This window comes from Zingiber officinale, chromosome 6B, assembly GCF_018446385.1.
Source record: "Zingiber officinale cultivar Zhangliang chromosome 6B, Zo_v1.1, whole genome shotgun sequence".
In the NCBI taxonomy this organism is placed as follows: Eukaryota; Viridiplantae; Streptophyta; class Magnoliopsida; order Zingiberales; family Zingiberaceae; genus Zingiber; species Zingiber officinale.
Window position 1 is genome coordinate 106910548 of NC_055996.1, and position 18534 is coordinate 106929081.

General features: G+C 36.8%; 2 protein-coding genes across 2 annotated transcripts; one reads left to right on the top strand and one right to left on the bottom strand.

Annotated features, from left to right (window-relative positions):
• Positions 1-8332: 8332 nt before the first annotated feature.
• On the bottom strand, positions 8333-14499 carry LOC121988746 (S-formylglutathione hydrolase-like). Its single transcript, XM_042542346.1, has 7 exons — positions 14278-14499; positions 12462-12579; positions 11628-11675; positions 9954-10150; positions 9768-9866; positions 9617-9682; positions 8333-8734 (listed from the first exon to the last, which is right to left on the bottom strand). The coding sequence occupies exons 1-7, from the start codon at positions 14422-14424 to the stop codon at positions 8558-8560; spliced, it is 852 nt and encodes a 283-aa protein (XP_042398280.1). The 5' UTR covers positions 14425-14499; the 3' UTR covers positions 8333-8557.
• Positions 14500-14803: 304 nt separating this feature from the next.
• On the top strand, positions 14804-17909 carry LOC121988747 (stress response protein NST1-like). Its single transcript, XM_042542347.1, has 3 exons — positions 14804-14993; positions 16535-16846; positions 17667-17909. The coding sequence occupies exons 1-3, from the start codon at positions 14854-14856 to the stop codon at positions 17722-17724; spliced, it is 510 nt and encodes a 169-aa protein (XP_042398281.1). The 5' UTR covers positions 14804-14853; the 3' UTR covers positions 17725-17909.
• Positions 17910-18534: the final 625 nt, after the last annotated feature.

The window sequence follows — 18534 nt, forward strand, 5'->3', positions numbered from 1 at the left end:
TCCTTTGATTACCAATCTGACCTTATACTTATCAATTGTGTCATCTGACTCTATTTTCTTCTTGAAGATCGACTTGCAACCTAGTGGTTTAATACCAGGAGGAAGATCCACAAGTTTCCAAATGTGATTCTGCAAGATAGAATCCATCTCAGATGTAATTGCCTCTCTCCAGTGAGGTCCATCAGAAGAGCCTACAACTTTTGAGCTCACTTTCAACACGAAAGTGATAAAATCTGAGCCATAGGATTTTTCTATCCGAGCTCTTTTGCTCCTTCTAAGCTCAACCTCGACTGGTTCCTCATCATCATCTTCACCTTGTGTTTCATATGCCCGCTTTGAGGAGCTAGCATCATCTTGGGTCTTATACGGAAATGCATGCTCGAAGAACGAGATATTTCTCGATTCTATTATCGAGTTCTTGTGTATCTTTGGTATTTGTGACTCATACACAAAAAATTGATATGTATTGTTATTCTGTGCATATCCAATAAATATGCAATCAGCAATCTTTGGTCCTATCTTAATTCTTTTTGGATCAGGCACCAACACTTTGACAAGACACCCCCATATTTGTAAATATTTGTAGGACGGTTGTCTTTCATTTCACAACTCATAAGGGCTCTTATCTATTTTTTTTGGGGCACCTTATTTAAAAGGTAATTAGCTGTTAATACAGCTTTGTCCCACATGAACTCTAGTAGTCTAGAGTTCAATAGAAGAGCATTCATCATTTCCTTTAAAGTTTGATTCTATCGCTAAATAGCTCTATTTTGCTGAGGAGTATAAAGAGCTATAATTTCGTGTCTGATCCCATGTTTAGCACATAACTCAGTGAACAGTGATACATATTCACCACCTCGGTCACTTCGAACCACCTTAGTCTTTCTATTAAGCTAGTTTTCAACCTCATTCTTATAGAGTATAAATTTCTCTATAGCTTCATCCTTACTTTTGAGAAGATACATATAACAGTATTTTGTGTTATCACCTACAAAAGTGATGAAGTATTTATTCCCACCATGTGTTAGTGTACCTTTGAGATCGCACACGTTAGTGTGAATTAGCTCGAGTGGTTCGTTGCTTCTTTCAATATGTTAAAAGGATGACCTTATCATTTTTGCTTCAACACAAATCTTACAATTGTGTTTCGGGTCAAGATGGAATGCAGGTATGCTTTTTATATTTATTAATCTACGCAACACATTGTAGTTAATATGTCCTAATCTACCATACCACAAATATGAAGACTCAAGCATATACGTAGAAGAGTTTTCATTTTTATTTATCTTAGGCTTAATGACCATTACATTGAGCTTAAACAACTCATTAGATACATAGTCTCTTCCAATAAACATCCCATTCTTAGACAATACAACTCTGTCTGACTCAAAAATAATACGAAAGTCATGCTTGCTTAATAGTGATTTGGACATTAGATTCTTCCGAACCTCTGAAACAGGTCCTTGCCCGAGGTCATCTTCAACACCACTTTTCCTTAGCCCATGATGTCCAACGTTGCTGAGTTCCCCATAAACAGCTTGTCTCCAGTGACTTCTTCAAAGTTGTGGAGCAGCTCCTTGTTGCAGCACACATGCCTGGTGGCTCCAGATTAATCCACCATTGCCACGGGTTTGAACCAACCAGGTTCAACTAAGAGACCACAACGCAGAGGTCGACCATTCTGGCCTGTCATTCAGGTTGGCCTCCTGCTTCTTCTTCAACTTTCTGCACTCCAAAGATTTATGACCCACTCGGTCACAGCTGAAGCACTTCCTAGAGAACTTCTTCTTGTTGATGCCTCCTCTGGGTCCCATCTTGGAAGATTTGGGGTTCTTCCATTTCGAGCTTTGATCGTGCTCAACCACGTTGGCTTTAACAGTAGCCCGAGAGAACAACTTTCTCTCTGAACTCTTATTGTTTTCTTCGATGCGAAATCTAAGAATGAGTTCCTCCACATTCATCTTCTTCCACTTGTTCTTTAAGTAGTGCTTGAAGTCTTTCCTCCCGGGGGGGGGCGTAGCTTCTCAATGATAGCAACCACCTAGATTGTATTACTCAGAATCATCCCTTCTGAGTGGATCTCGTGCAAGATCACCTAAAGCTCCTAGACTTGGCTGATCACCATTTTGGAGTCAACCATCTTGTAGTCCAGGAATCGATCCATAATGAACTTCTTGGCTCCTGCATCCTCCGTCTTCTACTTCTTGTATAGGGAATTCCACAGCTCCTTAGCCGTTCTCTTCATGTTATACACAGTGTGCAGTGAGTCGACAAGGCAGTTGAGGATGTAATTTCGGTAAAGGAACTCAGAATGAGTTTATGCCTCCACTGCACTGATGGTCTGTACATCAACATCCTTAGAACGCTCGGGAGGGTCCTCAGTCAAGAACTGAGCCAGATTGAGCGTGGTCAAGTAGAAGAACATCTTCTGCTGCCACCTCTTGAAGTTCAGTCCACTGAACTTCTCTGGCTTTTCCCCGTGATTGATTGTCATAGTTCCAATCGGGGCGGATGGGACCTTTATGTGTTTAGTCTGTTGCACCTCAACATTTTGTTCTATGACCATCTCAACAGAATCGAATCTGTTTCAAGATTGTTGGATAAAACAATCTGTCTAAGATATTTGAGATTTTGTCGAATTTAAATTACATGAAATTAAATTTAACTTATCTGTCGAGATGATCTTAGCTGATAATCTCATGCTCCTAATAGGGGTTGGTATCTACCAAGTGCTGAACGCAGGCTTCACAGTAACCGAGGCAGCTGAGCGAGTGTCTGGCTAGAGTCTGGTCGAGCGAGCGAATTGAGCGATTGGCCGGGTGAAAGGTCGGCCAGGCGTGTTAGCCGAGTGAGTAGACGACTGCGCAAGCTAGGGGTCGGCCGGGTAAAGAGGCCAAGCGGGCGAGCTGGCCGACCGAGTGAACGTACAGTTGGGCTAATGAAGCAGCCAAGTGGTTGGTCTGACAGAGTAGCAGAGCAACCAAATGAGCGAAAGGGCGGCCGAACGAATGGGTGACCGAGTGAGCAAGCTACTGACCGGGCGAGTGAACGACCAGATGGCAGAACTGGGCGAGCAAGTGGTTGACTGGGTGAGTGAGCGACTGAGCGGATAAAGAGGTCGACCGGGCAGTCAGAGAGGCCGAGCGAGCGAACGACCGAGCAAATGAGCGATCGATCCAATGAGCGGCCAGACGGGCGTGCAGCCGATCGGACGAAAAAGACCGATCGAGTTATTGGGCGAGCTAATTGACTGAGTGACCAGTCGAGTAGAATTTCACCTAGCAAAGTGGTCGAACGAGCTATGAGGTCGGGCGGGCGCTGCAACCGGGCTAGCCATGCGAGCGGCCACACGTGTGATCCGAGGCCTGTGATATGCAGTGATTCCCATCAAGCATTGATGGTCACGATGAACTGAGAGGTACCCGACTGTTATCACAAGCACCCCGCCAAGCTTCGAGATGCACGACAGAAGAGAAGGGGAACATAGGTGGAGAGCTTCAACTTTTTTGAGTGTGTATTGCCTGTGGTTGCAATTCCTTATATAGGAGATCAGACCAATGGACAGCATTAATGATCGTTTAATGATCATTATTCGCCAGTTGTGAAACGCCAACGTTTCACTCGCCTGCATTAATTTTATTTTAATGCATCCGTTACACAAGTAGCAAAAAGGTTTATGTGACAAAATATTGATCGTTCCACTTAGGCAAATTTTACCCTGGTTGATCCAACATTCAGCGCGCACAGGTCGTGCTCGCACACAAATCAACTTGGTTCAGTGCAATCCCGGCCTTGGATTTGTACCCCCTACGTACCCACGCGTGAAAGAGAATCTCCCCCTTGTATTTGTTCACATCATCAAAGTATATGAATCAATATAAACCAACCAAAATACTTTAAAACTCTTAATATAAGATTAAAGTCCTACTCAGAATGATATTCTCTTCTTTATTCACATATATTCAATAATAAATACCATTTCAAATGTTTTTTTAAAAAACCTTGATATCATTTATGGGGTAAAAGATTACTCACTCATGTCAAATATCTCTAATCGCTGGCCTCATAATGAAATAAAAGGAAAAAATCACGGTGACCGAATGAAAATAATTTTAGAGCTAATAAAAATGACTCATCTTCACCAATTAATCAAAAGGTATAGCTCATGCATGCCAGATCAGATATTTCCAAAAGGGGAGCAGGACCATCCTAAAGCAAAAGGCTAATTATGGGAACAAAATTATACCCCTCCTTTCATGCCTCTTACGACTCACTATGTTCCATTTAGTTCTTGTCCCTTAGGTTGGAACGAGAATTTCCATAGAGGGGACCCTCCGGCCATAAGATTTTCGACCAAGGATTACATTTTGGCTTTCCGATCGATCGGGTAAGAGTGAGCTCAACTCATGGTAGCTAAATCACTTGTAGTCCTCCGAAGGAAACACAATTTAAGGATCAAAATTGTAGTCCTTTGTCTTTAGATGGCTTTTGAAAGGAAAGAGATTGATAATTATTAGACGATGGAAAATTTGTGACTGAAAAGTCGATGAAAGTTTAAACTTAGCTCCTAACATCAAGTGATATGGCCACTAGGTAATATCAAGGAGGAATTATAGCTAGCCATGTGCTACGATATTATTTCAACTTTACGAGATTGACATCGGTTATTCCCTAGTAATTAACTTCGAGAACTCATTGAATATCACATCCAATGAATCTAAATAGATCTAGAAGGGGTCCCAAATGCTTCAAGAAATGAACTCATCAAATGAGGTGATGTAATTAGCCATGGAACTTTTGGGCATCATGTGGGGAGCAAAATACATGGCATTGGACCAACCTAAACGCCACCTCGCATTGCTTAGTACAAAATGTGTCTTTACTCTTTTGTGGCCCTCTCCCTATGAGAATGAGATATCGCTATCCTGCTTTTCTTCGCACGGGTAAATATTGCTAGGTTAGATCTAAACTATGTACTCGAATCCTAATCAAACATCGTCAAATTTCTCGATTCATAGCTTAGCAAGAACAACGTCAATTCACCCTTCATTCAGTCGTGGAGCTGGCCATGAGAGGCGCTTGACGTAAGTGTCATCATCATTTGTCACCGTATATTCATTTAAAATTACAAAATGAGGACAAAACTTTATTGAGATGACATGTCGTTGGTTAAGTTTCGTCATTAGTAGTAGAAGAGTTTCATGTGAACCCTTCGAGAGGTACACTTGTGGAGGAGGTGGGGTTAAGAGTACACAAAGAATCCAATTGATTTAAGTAGCAAAGATTGTGTTGTCTCGGAGGTTATTGTCATCTAGATCTTCCCTATGAATTTTATTACACATGTTTTGTTGGAGATTCAATCGTGAAATGTCAATACATTACATACAAGCTAAGGCCAGAAGGAAAAAAAAACATCCCAATCTAGATGTTGTTGATAACCAATTACTAGGGCTAAAAGAAAGGTTAAAAAGATGATGCTAATTGAGGATGTTAAAATCAAAGCTACAATTTAGATTTGACCAACAAAAAATTATAGGCTAATTAGTCAACCTAATTCAAGTCAACTTAGATGAGCTTAATTAGTTTTTTAATATTTCTAAGTAGTAAGGACAATTTTGATTTGTAGGTTCAATTTATACCTTTATTTGGGTTATAATGTCTCTTCTAAATGATCTTTTAGGATTTTTTAAGTCATCTTATAATTATAAATTATAAGATAAAGAGGGTGGTGACATCAAATGTATCTTTTGATATGTTTCAATCTAAAATATGATAAGACTCTCACTTATTGATTTTTCATTGAATTAGAATTTATCAAGATATTTTCTTGATATTCAAAGACTCATCAAGTTCGATTCTAATATTATGATGTCTTCCATCCCTTATTATACCAAAGTACATACTTTCTTAAGCATTAGATCGAGATTTTTTTCATCCATTTTATCGATTTAGTCTTATCTTATTTCCACCTTTCATCAGACTTTCTTTGGCATCACAAGTGAACTAAAGGAATTCTAGCGTGAAATTGGGTGGAGTTCAATTTCGATTTAGTATTGAGTATTCACAAGCTAATGATCGAGATCAAGTAGCCCGAATCATTTACCTTCCCTCGGTTTCCATGCGAAGTCTTTTTTTATTCTAGTTTTATTTCGTCGAGGAGTTTCATTTTACAGACGGGATCCTCTGGACCATACAATGCGGTCCAGAGGATGAATCACAAAGGATGATTGATTCCTTTGAATGGATCCTATATGTTTAACAGGTGTGATCCATTCAAATGAATCAATGAATGAAATGATCCATCTTCTGAATCGCAAATTACAGGATCTACCTTCCTTGCCTTTTTAAATTATTGTAATGAAAAATAATTTAATAAAAAGTTTGCATAGCAATGCCCACATCACATACCCATAGAAATTTTCTACTAACTATTACAATAAATTAAAAATACTCATATTAAATGACCCATCATCTCATTATTTTTTAGTCAACCGTTTATTAAAAAATATTCATATATAAATTTATTAAAATTGGAAATTAATTTTTAAATATTTGTAAATTTAGAAGATGAAGAGATTGAAAAATTAATAATATACAAGAAAAGTTTTTAGTCAACCGTTCATTAAAAAAATATTCATATATAAATTTATCAAAATTGGAAATTAATTTTTAAATATTTGCAAATTTAGAAGATTGAAGAGATTGAAAAATTAATAATATACAAGAAAATAAAAGTAGAAAAAAGTTTAAAATAGATATTAATATTATACATATATTGGGCCGGGTCACCTCAAGTAGCAATGTCAATAATTATAATCCTAAAATGACAGAATTTTCAAAATAATGAAGGATATTTTCATGATTTACTTAAAAATAAATCTAAAATGAAAAAACTCTGATTCTATTAATTGTTCTTTTGAGTATTTATTAACACGATACTTATGTGCACACTTTTGAGAGACAACATATTTCCACAAAAGATGCCTAAATTATTTCGACTTTTTTTGTCCACAAACTGTGAGGCAAAGTGGATACGTGATTGCTTCATGATAAGACTAGGAACTTGAATATTATCCACCATTACTTATGCGAGAAAAGGCATCATTATTGTAGCAATATATTGGGGGTGGCAACATTGACTTCGAAGATGAGATGAATAATATTATTCTCGAAATATATTATTCTCGTAATATTTCCTTTTTTTTTCAAAAAATGAGAAGAGCAATATTATTATTCTTGTGGTGTTTCTTTTCGAACTTGAGTGGATAATATTGTTCTACATGTTTATTGTTCTCGCCATATTTCTTTTTTTGAAAAAGTGGTGACTCATATGTTGTCGACTATTCCTTCTTATCATGTGTATCTTTAGAAAGATTTTGTGTCGATGGATATGTCGATTGGACATTGTATTTCACACACAAAGTTAATGTGACAATTTATGCCTTTAATAAATCTAACTTAACTTTAGTGCCGCATCTCAAACATAGTGTAACAATCAAATATTTAACATATTAATTAAATATTTACGATTCGAATCTCAACTACGATTTATTAGAATAAGACAATTGTACTTATGGACAAAACATTTAAAATTTGAATCTAAAGGCTTTCCATAAAAGATTTCTCCTATCGTATCTCTTCCTCATGTGTCTTAGCCCCATAAAAAGATACCTTAAGGGAATGCTAATCTCTTCGAAATATTATGGACTTAAATTTTGTGCGTTTCAAATAATTGTTAGCATTAATGAAATAACAAATCATTTTTTTTTAAAATTATAAAATAAAATAAAAAGCAATGGACTTCCCTTTAAATCTACGCACAATTTCAACGAAAACGACACTTGAATTATTTTTTTCTTTCCCTCATCCCGCATTTTCGCCAAGGAAACACTACACTTTAGGGTTAGCTTTTGAAGGAATAGTTATCACACAATTCGAGCATTAGCTCACTCATGGCTCAACCAGGCCCCTACCTTATGGTATATGCCTTGCTAGGGCCTCTCCAACTCAACCTAGCTCAATAAGATATGATGTTGGATTTAATATACAAAATCAAATGAGCATTTGATGTCTATCATGTCTTTTAGAATTAGGGTTAGTTATTGTTGATAATTATCATACAACATTAAGTACTGAGGAGGGAGCTAGAATTAGTGTTAAAACCCGTACTCTAGATTTTTTTTTTATTGTTACAAAAGGTAATTACGCACACTTCATGCGTCTCTCAAAGCCAATCCCCAGATTATGTGAAGGAGGGCAAAATACTAGATTAGGTTATAGTCGACTGTCAAATGACTAAGGATTACCTATAAGGGTTATGAAATGCAAATGGTGAAATCCCAAGTGAAATCATATTTTTCATAATATCAAGAAAGTAGGGAAACAAACATGCTACGGACCTGCAACTCTTAAAAGAAAGTTTTAGCCAATACAGAGTGAAATACCTGGTTCAGTTGAAACAAGCAAGCACACAAACATACCGATAAGCTGATAAAGTACTGCTATGAAAAGTGATACATCTTCTGTGTCCAGAAACAGCAGCATTGGTGGTAGATTTTTATTTGAGAGCTTGGGCATGGTGGTGGATGTGGTCGTCTATGAAGGTTGAGATGAAGAAATAAGAATGGTCGTAACCAGGCTGCATTCGAAGTACTAATGGAACGTTTGCAGCTTTGCAGGCTGCCTCAAAGCTAGTTGGAAGAAGTTGGTTGTGAAGGAAGTTGTCATTCTCTCCCTGTCATTCAAATCACAATTGTGTCAGAATTTGAAAATTTGGTATCATTGAAAAATCAAAGCTATAATTCATGAATCATAGTATTGAATGATGTCGATTGTGTATTTGTCCAAGGGGAATATAAGTGATGCTGCAAACTTAAAAGAGTACCCATTTTGTGCTGCCAAATAGCTTTTTTCCGGCTGGAACATAACTTGTGATGAACTCATATCAAGTAAGATAGCTAGATTCTCTCCAAAGTGTGGTGCAGGTGGAATTGTGCATTGTTTAGGAACATTGGAAACCACTGGAAACAAAATCACACCAGGCTGGCTTCTTTACACACTGTGGATGGCACAATGCTACAAAATCTTTAGAGGTAAAGAACTATTAGACGAGTTTTAGCAATCATCTGACTGGAGCTGCTGTTAAACTGGAGTGCCAAAGCACAGAATACTTGAGTTGAGTGAGTCAAACGGGTCGCATGAGCTGAAAGGTCACTCAAAATAGGAAAATGGACTAAAGGGCCAATTAGCCTGGTCAGGTTGGACAGGGCAAATGGGTAGGGAAGTTTTGTCACACCCGACTGAGTAGATCATGCAAGTTAGACGAGGCAGATAAAATAGTTCATACAGAGATATTTAATCATTATGTAAACTATTCCTTGTTTATTCTTTAACTTCTTATGAACCAAATATAAAAATAATTGTTTCATATCTATTTCATTTCATAAACTAAACTAATGAATACTTATTTCTTCTTTTATTCCTTAATCATGCTATTCCATTCCTGAAACCAAGCATCCTAGAAAAGGTGTTACCATCAAGGATGCATTTACTTTGCAAAAGGCAAAAGAAAGATGGCCGACAAAAAAATTGTAAATAAACAAAACAATATTAATACCTGGTCAATTAAGATGGTTGTTGAAATATTGGTGCTCTTTCCAACTAAAGATGTCGCATCATATTCCTGAAAGTAATAGAAAATAGAAGTTAAATTTTAATGTTCTCAAGAATTCAACAGTTATCTGACAGATTAATTGCAAGATGCATACCTCCCAGTCTGATTTATTGCTGCCAAGATAGTTTGAAAATGCCTTTTGACCCCAAGGGCAATTTATGGGATTTGCAATGGGTGCAAAAGCCGAAACTGACTGAAAGCAATAGCAAGATGAACTGACATACACTTATGTAATTTTCTTACTTAGCTGTTGTTAATTCAAGCCAACATTTCAGAGTACCTTATATTTTTCCTGATTTTTCAAGTATATAGTCAATGCGCCATGCCCACCCATCGAATGCCCAGAGATTGATGCTCTTGTGATGTCAAGTTGTTCGAAATTTTCAGTGAGAACTTTCGGTAATTCCTTTATGATGTAGTCATACATACGCCAATTTCTCCACTTCTCCTCGGTGGCATTTAGATAAAACCCAGCACCTACAGAAAACAAAAAATGAGTTCGATCAAGAAATGACAGGAAATTATTCCTTAATGTTAAGAATGAGATAGCAGTAGGTATCATACAGCAGGGAAGACATGCGAATTAAGGACTAGACTTGAAAATTAAAGCCAATTTTGAAACTGATATGCAATCTGAGGATAGAAAATTTCCCTGTTATTAGTAATTTCCAGATAGGTTTGAAACAAAAAATTAGTTTTAATTGGTAATATTACCTTGAAGGGTTTAACAAATTAGAGATTATCTCTGAGAGTATTGCTATGAGAATGAAACATAGGAATTGTTTTTCCCCCTATGCTATTGGCCTATTGCAAAAGTAACTGTCAAATAACCTAAGACAATTTATATGAATGAAAATTCAAATATCGGATAAAGAAGCTGCATAAATAAATTACACGAATTATATAATACTCATGTAAATGAGTTTTGTGTGAACTTTTGATAGGTTCATTTCCTAAAATTATGATTTACGTGTTATGCTTCAATAGTTTTATTAAATGCAAAGTAAAGTAATCCAAGATGAACATAATCTCATTAAATATTGCAGGCACTAATATATATATATATATATATATATAAGTTTTAGCCTGCACACTCATGGGCGACCCTCGGCGGTCCAGGCCCGGACCTATGAGGATCGCCCATAAGTGTGCAGAGTAAGGGTGTGCAAGGTATCATCTCTCTCTCTCTCTCTCTCTCTCTCTCTCTATATATATATATATATATATATCAGCCTGCACACTCATGGGCGACCCTCGGCGGTCCAGGCCCGGACCTATGAGGATCGCCCATAAGTGTGCAGAGTAAGGGTGTGCAAGGTATCATCTCTCTCTCTCTCTCTCTCTCTCTCTATATATATATATATATATATATATATTAGCCTGCACACTCATGGGCGGTCCAGGCCTGGACCTACGAGGATCGCCCATAAGTGTGCAGAGTAAGGATGTGCAAGGTATCATCTCTCTCTCTCTCTATATATATATATATATATGTGTGTGTGTGTGTGTGTGTGTGGAGAACAAAGTAGACCCACTAAAAATAAAAATGCAGACTGAAGTATAATATTGGATCTATATGTTCCAATCAGGCTTAAAAATACAGGCTACATATTCAGAATGAGATTGGTAATTCTATATAGTTATACTGAATTTGGAAGGTAAATTGCAATCTTTGTTTCTTCCCCACATACATCAAAGCCACATCCATGCTTCACCAGCTTTTTTTTTTTTTGTCTCAAAGCAATGATCAATTTCCAGTGCATCATATTATCAATTGATTTAGACATTGACCTAGTTCAGCTGCATACCAAAAAGGCATGTAGGAAGATTTTCAAAGTCCCTGAGAAACACTATCCTGTGGAACCAACAATGTTCTTTGCTTGAATGAAATATGAAAGGGAGATAGAATCTCACTCAATCAAATATGCTTAAAACATGATCTTTCTATGCTTACCAACTCCAAAGTCCCAGTTATCTGCCTCCCCTTCCACATTTAGCCCCCCTGCGTGGACCACAAAGAAACATATTATGTGCTGCATAATCCTAGTCCATCTGCTGAGCAGTCAAATTTCAAAACACATTAAATCTTATCAACCATAAAAGTAATAATGGTGGGAACAAACACGAAGAACCAATATTTATGATGCTTATGGGACACATAGAAATACACCTGAATATGGTTTTTCTAATTTAGTATAGAAATTGCTGGCAGAGCAGGAGGATAAAATTTGCACTTCGCATCTCATTCTGACAAAGAAAAATGATACCCATCACCGTGTGATAACATGATGGTGGTTCCCCAAAATTGTATGTCATAAAGTAGCATAAAGTCATAAACTTCTCTTAAAAGGTGATACACTAATTTGAAATACCTTAATCCTTTTTTGCTCTATTGTTTTTTCTTTGACGATGAACTTTAATAAATTGAAAAAATAATAAGTGGCTTCTATATTGAACAATGATTTTGACAAACTTGTGCAAAATGATTTGTTAATAAATTTATACAAAAATATATAATATCTCAGTAACATCAGAATTTCAATAATGCATTCAAGGACAATCTCTATCTCATTTTAGACTTTTAAACTTCTCCCCAAATAGGGAACTATTATAAAGAGATATCTTAAAGTCACTAATATCGGATTGCCTGGGATGAGTCGTGTATGACAAATCTCCTATGCTCATTGGCTTTCTGTAAAAAATCTGGTAGTAAAGCAATATTGAAGGATAAAAGAAGAAAAAGAACACCTAAATCCCAGTAACTATTACTCCTTAGCAAATAGCTTACTTGGAGATGTGTCAGGAGCAACTAAAGCGATGCCCTCACTTGAAGCAACTCGCTGTGCTCCAGATTTGATAATAAAATTTTCATCGGTACATGACAATCCAGATAGCCAGTAAAGGATCTGACATAATATTGAAGTTTACTGGTTAGGCCAAAAACTTGAAGCAGTATCAGCAAAGCAACTAACAGAACACCCCAATTTTGTTTTATTGTAAATTTTCAGAAAAAAATTTACCAAAGACCAGAAAAAATCAAATAAACTACATATATACAAAACAAAAGTCATAATCAGAAGTGACAAGTTAATTGCAATCTGTACAAGGAGAAGAAAAAGCATCAAATTACATCCAGAAGTCTAGGTAATGTAATAATCTTGTTAGGAGAAAAAATTGTTCCTTTATCTACTTTTCTTTGCCCTGATTTTATCCATTTGTTTCTAATTGTATCATAATTATGTGACAAATAATATGATGAAGTACTATGCAATAACATTACAAATCATTTATGTACAGATGGAAAAGCCAATTTAATCATCCTCCTTCCTATTTTGTCTAGTTACCAAGTTAATCTATCATATGTTCAACAGAGCATGAAACATGTAGCACATGTGTGCAGTAGCTTCAAGGCACTAATCCACCCGAAAAACATCCAGTTCATCCATGCTAAAGCCACAAAATGTAACAAACTAACAACTACTTTGACAGCTCCTCAAAGTTCATGTTCTTCAACAGGTGCTCCTTGTCCAATTCCAGATGAAGTCATTCTGTCGATGCCCTAGCCATTAATGCTGAAACGAAGTTTGACATCCCTTATTGCGGCATCACTATACATATTCACGATACTCTGTCAACTGCCATGAGTGCATTTCCTTCAACTCATTTTTTTCATCTGTGATCTCTTGCATCCTGTCTGCATGTCACTATTGTCAGCCAATTACCAAGTGAAGCCAAGGACAATCAAATGAGCAACTCAACCAGCAAAGTTCGCTGAGTTATTTCTGATCGATTGCTGTCAAAGTTGAAACCTCTAAGACACTTGGTGGACCTCTTCTAGACTATGTGGCCACTTGATATCTCTATTTGAAACTTTATCTATCAGTGGAATCTCAGCTTGAGGGGGTGTCAAAGGAAAGATTATTTCTTCCATATCTGCTTTGATTTACCCCAGTGCCAATGCTATTCTCATCCAAATTTTCCTCCCACATATGATACTCATGCCTATAAAATAGGGCATCTAACCCATGGATGATGAATCATGCTTCACAAAAAGCTTTATCAATACTACAAGGCCCAATGTGTGCCTGTATAAAATGTCTCCTCCTCAACACGTTAGCTCGTCTCATATTTCTACTTTATTTATTTATAACAAAAATCTAAAATGGACAAGGTCAACAAAGCATTACAGTATTATAGCATAATTATCATAAAACGTCGATTCAAAAATGAAAATTCTTGTATATTAAATAACTGCAAAGATGAATTCGGATTAGTCATTACTCGTCCAGATCTTCAGTGACGAAAGAGTTCACTAGGTTTACGTTCCGTACAATACCCAAGGAAGAAAATTCTTTGTTACGTATAATACAAAGAAATTTATAAAAATGACTTTTTTTATTATTTCCAAATATCCTAATTTTGTAACCTTAGAAGTGAAACACAGATGCACATCCAAGAGGAAAGGCTAAAAGGCAGGCTTCATTATCGCGTACAAAAGATTAACAATTTCAATAATGCAGCATAAATTAACAAAATAAGGTCACTAATCTGGTGGCCAGAGTAAAAGAAAAAGGAATCCAAATAGAGAGAAGTGGCAAGCGTACCGGGAACTTCTGGGAAGGGGAAGAGGACGGGGGGAAATAGACGGTGAAGGTCATGGCGCAGCCCAGAGTGGGGCTGAAGTGGCGGAAGCGACGGTTGTAGCCGCCGAACATCTTGGAGCTGCTGATCTCCGCCGGCTTTTGGTCCATCTCGATCAGGAATCTTGAATCGCTTCGCCTCGATCTGGAATGTCTTATCGATACGAGGGGAACAAATCATTTCACACCTCCACAGTTTATATTTTGTCGGAAAATAACTTTTACAGTTTTAAAAATCTCAAAAACCTTCAAAATTTTAAACTCTTATTATCTGTGAAATTACTAATTAATAGTTGAAAATAAAATGGCTGAGTTTAAAAATGACATAATTTTTTTATTGGTGAAAATGTGAAATTATTTATTATTTATTATTTATTATAAATAATAAAATTAAACTATTTTTAAGAATGTTAATATAAATGAATTTAGAAATCCTAAAGTATTTTTTTAACAATTCTGAAATTCTGAGGGTTTCTCTGAAGAGTCTTCTAAAATGAACTAGAGATCACCTAGAAACAAAAAAAGCTGAAGGAGGCGAACATGTCAGCGCTGGTGGATTACGCCGCCTCCGACGAAGAGGAAGAGATCGACGAGGTGAAGGAATCTGCTGCTCCTCCTCTCTCTTCACCCTCTCCGCCGCGGCTGCCGGCTTCGATTCCGCCTCCTAATTCCCGGAATCGGTAACCCTTGCTTCCTCTCGCTCTCTTTACAACTTGTCGCTGTTCGACTTACGATGGTTAGGGTTTTTTAATGGGTGCAATTCTCTATATTATGGTTCAACTCGTCGAGAGGTTGACCTATTGGGAGGTGGATTAGGTTCATAATCTTTCTTGCCCTGCTGAATTCGTGATTGTTTTGTGAGGTGGACTAGGTTCATAAGGTTTCGAGTTTGTGCTTGACCCCAAGCACGAGGTACGTGGGAATTGTTGGCGGTGGTTCCCTTTGTTTTGCAAGTGGGTGATCAGATAGATGTGTTCATGTGGAGCACTTATCTGCTCTTCTTCTAAAGATGTTAATTGTGGTCATTGTCGTGTCCCTTGCAGCTGTAGTTCCCTGCTTTGTGAATCCCATGTTCATGGTGTTGAAGTCCGAGAGGATGGAACCCTACGTGCTTGACCATTCAGTATCTACTATGTCATCAAATTTTGTTAATGGAAGAATAAGGAAATCAACCGTTATAGTCTTAGTGCCCATTAGTGCTTTAGTAGCTAAATTCCCAAATATACCTTGGTCTCTTGGTGTCATTCTTAATTGGCAATCAACACCAAAAAGTTGAGATTCTCATATTGTTTTTTATCTATTGGGAGCTACTTGCTTGCTGATAAAATTGTATGTTCTTATTAAATGATAAGGACAGAAATAGCATGCAAGTTGGTGGTGGTAGGTGCTTGCATTACTGGGAACTAAGGAACTTCATGGATAATTATCATTGAGTAGTTAGGAGGTTCCTTTGATCCTTTATCTTCATCATGTATTGAGTTTGATGGTCTTTGCCGTCTCTCTTATGCCACCTTTGGATAGCTTTTATTGTTTTCATAAATTGCTGAGACCTGCATGAAACACTTTTATTCTTCTTCTCATTCTTGGGCATATAGAGTATGCTGTTCATTATGATCTTCTAGTATTTTTTTGGAAAATTCCAACATGGTTTGTTGGAAATCATCACCCATGATTGGCTCTTATACCAATTAATACTATTTCAGAAATCAGAGGGAAAGTATAATAAAAATTCTCTCTTCTTATCTCTTCTTGTACCTTTCTTCTACCTCTCTCTCCCTTTTGATTCTTCACCTCTTCCTCATTTGTCTTCTCCTTCTCCTTCTCACTTTCCTTTTCTCTTTATTGATATTGCAGTGCTGGACTCCTGGGGTCGTAATAGTTTTTCACCATGTTTTCATGGAAGAAATTTCTCCTTCGAGCCTTCGAGGTTGTAGGCATTGGTGTTGGAATCTTTATAGAGTTCATATAACTAGCTTCTGATAGTTTTAAAGTTTCCATTTTTTCCCTAAATACCAGTGTCGTTCATAAACTAGACAGATGTTGAGTCGTCGAAAAACAACCCAAATGCAGTATCTTTATCATGATAGAATTCTTTGTCTATGATTGTTATATTGTTTTTTTTATTGATTTTCAAAATATAAGGAGAGCTTGTATTTTGGGTTCTTCATATTATTGATATTAATCTTCTTCACTTCATTTCCCTTCACACATTGTATCCCAGTGGTAACATGGCAACAAATCAACATCCAAATGTAATCTCTCCCTTGCCACCGCCATCACTGGAGGGACTCCCAAGTGTATCAGCTCTATTTGCTGCACCATCACCTGCTTTGCAATCAAACCAAATGGTTGGCAATGACCATTCCTCTAGAGTTGCTGCAGCAGTTGCAGAAAGTGCATCACGAAAGAGACAAGAAAATGGATCAAACAATCATCAACCGCCTAAGAAGCATCCTAGAGGAAAATTATTACATCTAAGAAATGTTCCGGACACACATGATGGCTCGTTAGTACCACCCCAGCTCCGTGGAAGGTTAGCTTTTAACTTGATCTTCTCCCTTTGTTATCGTAAGAAAAGTAGCTGAGATTTCATTTGAAAGCATCTATGTAATTTGGCAATGAAAAAAAAAACATTCTTAGTGTCTCTTGCATCACTAGAATGAATGAGTTTGATCCTATAATGTCTTTCACTTAGTTTGTTGCTTTTGAATGCAAGTCTATAATAATTATACAATCAATATCATTTAAATTTTAGAGCAGCATATTAGAAAAATATATGAAGAACCTCAACCAATAATTATACTTTACTAATACCAAAATGAGTGCGGTTCATTGGATGCGAGCTTTGTTCTTGTAGCATCCTATTGAGATTAGATCCATAATTTGTTAAGATTTATATTAAATGATGTTCCTATGAGATTTGACATGTGCATAAATATATTTCTGATCGTCAAAGGAGTGTTTCTTTGGCCCTTGATTTCCATACAAAGAACACAATGAGTATAATTTTGTTTTTAACCTCTATTCTGATTGATTGGATCTCTCTCATAAGGAATCAAAGGAAGTTGCCATGATTTATCCTAGGAAATCCCTAAAAAAGATCCACGCTATATGTAGATATATATAAGAGTTTTGATACACTCAAGGAAAAATCTTAAGAAAAACTCTTAAGGATAGACACATAAATGATGGGATCCACAAAAAGTGAAATGGTGGGTCTCATCATTTATGTGTCTATCCTTAAGAGTTTTCCTTGAGATTTTTCTTTAAGAATATCATTTCTCTATATATAATTACATCTTTCTCTTGATATAGAATTTATCTAATTTCGACCTGTTTTTCTGTTTTGACAGGAGTAATGTGGTTACTGAAGATATAGGGAAGTTATTTGTTAGCAGGCGCACGGAATAAACTTAGTAGCCTAAAAAGCAAAGGACACTATCTTGCTTATGATCTTTGAGAGGAGCATTGGCAGCTAATGGATTTCTATCTACTTCATTAGGACACTGACAACCATGATACTAGACCAACAATCATGTATTATGGACATCCTTGGTTTGTCTTTCTTGTAACCATGGTTTCTTGGTTCTTCTCCACCTTCGCATGGTATTCCTCGATCATACTTTTATGCAGTCAGCTCGTAATACCAAACAAAGTGTTCGTTACGATCTTCGACCAATTGCGGTGGAGAATAGCGTAGGGCCCTCTGATAATTGGGCCAATTTTTTTAAAAAATCCAAATGGTTACTATAATTGGGAAGTGTACTGCCGATGCGGTTATTTAGCAAGGAAACATTCGAATTAAGTAAATAAAATGAAAGACATAAACGAAAGAGACAAAGTATTTTTACTTGATTTACAATTAATCGATTACTAGTCCAAGAATTATACTATCTTCTCCTCTTTGGAAATGTCTATGAGGTGGAGAAATATCTTATAGTAATAAAGCACGAGAGTACAATTGAAATGTAGTTAAACGGAAATGAAATTTGAGTGTGTCTTTACAATTGAGCTCCTCGTGTCTATTTATAGACATTGTTCAGAGTGCTGTTAAGGTATGTTCAATCTAGTTGTGTTAAGCTGACATGGTAGATCAGTTTTTATACAAGCAATGATCGCTTGCTCAACCGTTTGTTGACGTGGCGGATTAGCATTATATGTTGTAACGGCCAACTTCTCTATCGTTTGTTGATGTGGCAAACGACTGTTTGCTGACGTGGC